The sequence below is a fragment of the Spinacia oleracea genome, chromosome 6 (genome assembly GCF_020520425.1).
Source record: "Spinacia oleracea cultivar Varoflay chromosome 6, BTI_SOV_V1, whole genome shotgun sequence".
Classification (NCBI taxonomy): domain Eukaryota; kingdom Viridiplantae; phylum Streptophyta; class Magnoliopsida; order Caryophyllales; family Amaranthaceae; genus Spinacia; species Spinacia oleracea.
Genome location: NC_079492.1, coordinates 44,356,424 through 44,360,632, shown reverse-complemented (window position 1 = coordinate 44,360,632; position 4,209 = coordinate 44,356,424). Strand labels below are relative to the sequence as shown.

Genomic DNA, 4,209 nt, shown 5'->3' with positions numbered 1-4,209 from the left:
ATATTTACTTATGACAGATTTTCATCTCTTACATTAAAGTTTCATAGGTCTGTCCGATACTAGTCTTCTCAAAGTAAGTATCTATGCAAATGATTGTGACATTGCCATGTCCACATAGTTCAAGAAACATAACTACTAGTCATCTTGCATTCTAGTCGTCTAGCGTTTTGTATGCGTCCACCTTTATAGAAAACTCCGACCAGGGACCATTTTCAATTTTTGACATTCAAGTTCACTTGATAGACATTTCTTAGTCACGGGACTGGTCCTGACCGTCTATCTTGAATATCTTGTCAATTTGAAGGGACTCGTCATTTAATACTAAACCAAGATTAAACGGAATATGAAAATACATTTCATATATGATAAATGTTTAACCCTTATGTTTTACAACTATGGGCCTCAAACCCATCTTTAAAACAGTTCATGGAATTCAAAGCTATGCTTGATTTCCAGTGCTACAATGTGAGTGTTGCTTCTCACTTGTTGCATAGGTTTAGTTATCATGCTTTGCCAATCTTAATATCCTTTTCATCGAATGTTTTTCGAGATAGGATGATAAGATCTTTTGAGTTTGTTTATTATGTGATCTATTCTTTCTTGCTTCAAGAGTGGTTCTACGCATTTTGCAATGAAGGACCTTCAACTCAGCAGACATGTGATCTTCCCAAGTTCAATGAAGAACTCTTAACTTAAACAACCCTGTTTTATTGCTTCTTAGGCAATAAGTACTTTTATTTCAACTGTATAGGTTGCTAGTGAAGCTTTGCTTGAATTTACTTATCCAAGCAGTTCATAGATATGTGGAAGACTTTCCATTTGTATATCAGAACATAGAAATTAATATTTAATTTCCCACGCAACAACCACTAGTGCAAAAACGTTTAATTGCATCGCTGCATTTGCATCGCCAATCTAAACATGTGACGCAAATGATAAATTTTAGCATAAAATTTAGTCATTTGCGTCGCAGCTTTATTAAACAGCGAGGCAAATGACTCTAAAATGCTCCCAGAGTCATTTGCGTCGCAGATTAGTAAAACAGCGACGCAATTTAATCAATCAAGTGCGTCGCAGTTTTATTAATCTGCGACGCAAATGACTCTGAGAACATCTTAGAGTCATTTGCCTCGCAGTTTAATAAAGCTGCGACGCACAGCTGCGACGCAATTGTTTTCTTCAATATTCTGACTTGCTCCAAATGACCTAAATCTATCGAAACCAGTTAAGCCCAAAACATCCGTTCTCACCGGCTTCACCCTTCCGTTTACCAGCTTCACTGCCGTCGTCTTCCCTCCTTCTGCGTCGTTCTCTCCTTCCCCTGCGCCGTTCAACTTGTTGTTCGTTCTCCTCTTCAACCTGCTGCTCGTTCTCTTCTTCCCCTGCGTCGTTCAACTCAAACTAATCAGTGTCGCTGCTCCGTGTTAACGCCGCCTTCCACGGCAGCCGCCCACGCCGCCGCCCACTCCTCCGCTCCTGGTCACTGTCTTCTCTCCTCTCCTAGGTATATTTAAAGATTGAATTTTAATTTTGATATTAAGATTGAATTTTTGTGGATATTGAATTTTAATTGTTCATTTTAATTTGAATTGTGCATTGTCTCTTGACTGTTAAGGTTTTGAGTTCGTTTGATTTTTGACGGAAAAATGCACTGATAATTCTTAGAATTTCGTTGTTTAGAATTTTACTTTTTTGGCATTGGACTACTATTCTGTAGGTTTTAGGCACGGAATTGCTATTATTTTGTGAGATTTGGATGTATTTGGGAGAAATGTGTTATGATTTTGATTGTTGTTTAAATTAATTTTCAGCTTTACCCTTATATCCTTGTAGTATTGGTCTTCTGACTTGTATTGGTCTGGTTTCCTGAAAAAATCAAAATGTTGAGGGTGAAGTGCAATTTCTCTTGCTGCAATATATTTTTTATATCATCAAATGTATGGATAATATTAATGCAATTTGCCAAATTCGGTTGCTCTCATTTTTGTACTCCATGTTTTAATTGGGAACTTGTGAAGAAACCCTTTCGTTGGCAACTTGGCATTATTTTCTTTATTTTTCTTTCAGGTAAAGAGCTTCACTATTATTTTCTGTTATGTTAAATACTAGATGTTGTTAAGGTCCCGTAAGGATTTTCATGTGGTTGCCACAGAAGCTGTTTGGTAATATGTGCTTGAATATTACGTATACTACCTCCGTAGATGCTGAAGATAACATACAAGAGTTGTTTGTGTTAGGTGTAGATGCAATCCCGGATTGACAGAGGTTTCCTCTAGTTCTGTTGGCTTCTCCTTTTTGTGTTCTTGTTTTATTTATTTTCTTCAAATTTTGTGAAGACTTAACAAAAGATAGTTGTCGAACACTTGCATATCATTGCATTGAACATGATCGAACACTGTAATTTTCAATTGTTGTTGGTAATTAGATCACGAAACTGGTGATTTGGCAATTAGACATGTAACCAATATATAAATTTCGTAGTTATGAAGTGGACTCGGAGCAGTTGTCTTGGCATATGCTCCTTTTGGTGATTAAAGTTTCTACACGACCTTTCTTTCTGTGGCAATTTGGAATTACTTATTAGTTACAATCGTTGTCAGAAACTCTGTGGAGTTGGATGTTTTAATAGTGATTTATCGCTTTTTAAATTGGAGTTCACTCTTTGAATAATCTATAATATGTAGACAGGGCACTGACGTGTCTCTGAAGGATCTTGACTACCTTTTGTCTCTACTTGAGGAAAAGAAGAGAAAGATGGCCGGAGCAAGAAGAAGCTAGGGTTTGAAGCCAGTAAACTCGCTAAGAATACAAGGAAATGGTTAAGATTGAAGCCAGTAAACTCGCTAAGAAGCATCCACGTGTCTTGCAGATGGAATGAGCTACTAGGACGGTGGTTGACTGGTACTTTCATTCCGGCAGAAATATTAAAAGTACAAGAGGTTGTGTCAATGAGATCAATCAGTATATTTCGCAACATAATCAGCTTTTGTTGGATCACATAACTGACCTTTGGAGCTCTCTGATGCCCAGTTTGTGTTCTGTGATGTTTACCAAGGCTTCATGCGTATCTTGTCCAACCCTAAACACTATGGTAAGCACTTTCATTACATTACATTGGTGGAACTGTTTTTAACCTATGATCTTGTAACAATGCTGGTTATAATGTTGTACAATACTTAGTGTTACTTATGCAGTTATATATGCATAATTATGTCTCTAAGCTGATTCTGTTGTGATGTTGGTAGTGATGGTATGTGAATTTTTGGGTGGTAGGCATCAAGGAAACAAGAGGAGCATGTTGTGGAATAGGGTGGCATGGAGCAGCATCGGGGTGCGACACCATGGAGATGGTTTGCAACCAAAGTACAGCTCATGTAATCCTTCTAAGGCCGTCAATTATCTGCTGGCCGACTCTGCCTGGTTCGGTCATCCATTGGGTGACATCTTTCATCCCTTGAGCGTCCGAGCACTGGTGAACATAGCTTCAGCAGCAGCAGCAGCAGCAGGTGTTCTGGCAACAACAGTTATCGATTACAAGCTAGAAGCAGCAGCAGCAGTTCTGGCAGAAGTAGAAAGCAGCAATTCTGGCAGCAGCCAGTTGAAACAAGAACAAAACCAAGCCAGCCTAAAGAGTGTTTATTTTCACCAGTTGCTGGACTTTCTTGAAGTTCTCTGCCTTAACTGTGACTATCACCGTTGGTAATGCATCCCATCTTTGTATTGAAAGTCATATCTTGATTTGTCATAGATTTGATTTCTAACATCTTCCATTTTTATATCCAGGATAGAGATATTTACTTAAACTTTTATGTTTAAAGTGTAGTTAGGTTATCAACATGTTGGTTGATCTATGGTGAATTTGCCTTTTATTGGGTTGTAAACTGTTTTGACAGGTATATATTAATGTATTATAACATTCCCGGTATTGGGGAGGGTCACATTACAAAGGAAATATTGTCAAAATTTTCACCTAGTTTACTTTTATTTTTATGCTCTGAATATACTAGTACTGAAAGCTGCTTATTTTATTTAATCTATGGATTAAATAAAATCAGCAGCTCATTTTTTTTAGAATATCCAAAAGTCATTTGCGTCGCACATTTAGCTAATGTGCGTTGCAAATGACATTTTTTTAACATATTGAAAAGTCATTTGCGTCGCACATTTAGCTAATGTGCGTTGCAAATGACATTTTTGAAAAGTCATTTG

The 4,209-nt window shown here is 37.4% G+C and overlaps 1 protein-coding gene across 3 annotated transcripts; it reads left to right on the top strand.

Moving 5' to 3' along the window:
• Positions 1 to 1,155: 1,155 nt before the first annotated feature.
• On the top strand, positions 1,156 to 3,932 carry LOC110798986 (uncharacterized). 3 transcript variants are annotated; one of them, XR_002536271.2, is made up of 4 exons: positions 1,156 to 1,504; positions 2,685 to 2,939; positions 3,031 to 3,091; positions 3,274 to 3,932. XR_002536271.2 is itself a non-coding variant. In XM_056831510.1 (4 exons), the coding sequence occupies exons 3-4, from the start codon at positions 3,296 to 3,298 to the stop codon at positions 3,800 to 3,802; spliced, it is 423 nt and encodes a 140-aa protein (XP_056687488.1). In that variant the 5' UTR covers positions 1,169 to 1,504; positions 2,685 to 3,091; positions 3,274 to 3,295; the 3' UTR covers positions 3,803 to 3,932. The 3 variants fall into 3 exon arrangements, 2 of the variants coding, with proteins under 2 accessions (XP_056687488.1, XP_056687489.1); XM_056831510.1 differs by having other exon boundaries at positions 1,169 to 1,504; positions 2,685 to 3,091; positions 3,274 to 3,699; positions 3,784 to 3,932; XM_056831511.1 differs by lacking the exon at positions 1,156 to 1,504 and having other exon boundaries at positions 2,558 to 3,091; positions 3,274 to 3,699; positions 3,784 to 3,932.
• Positions 3,933 to 4,209: the final 277 nt, after the last annotated feature.

Bases quoted from the DNA above. Each gene is read 5' to 3' on its own strand.
- LOC110798986 (XM_056831510.1), top strand. From the start codon at position 3,296: ATGTTGTGGAATAGGGTGGCATGGAGCAGCATCGGGGTGCGACACCAT.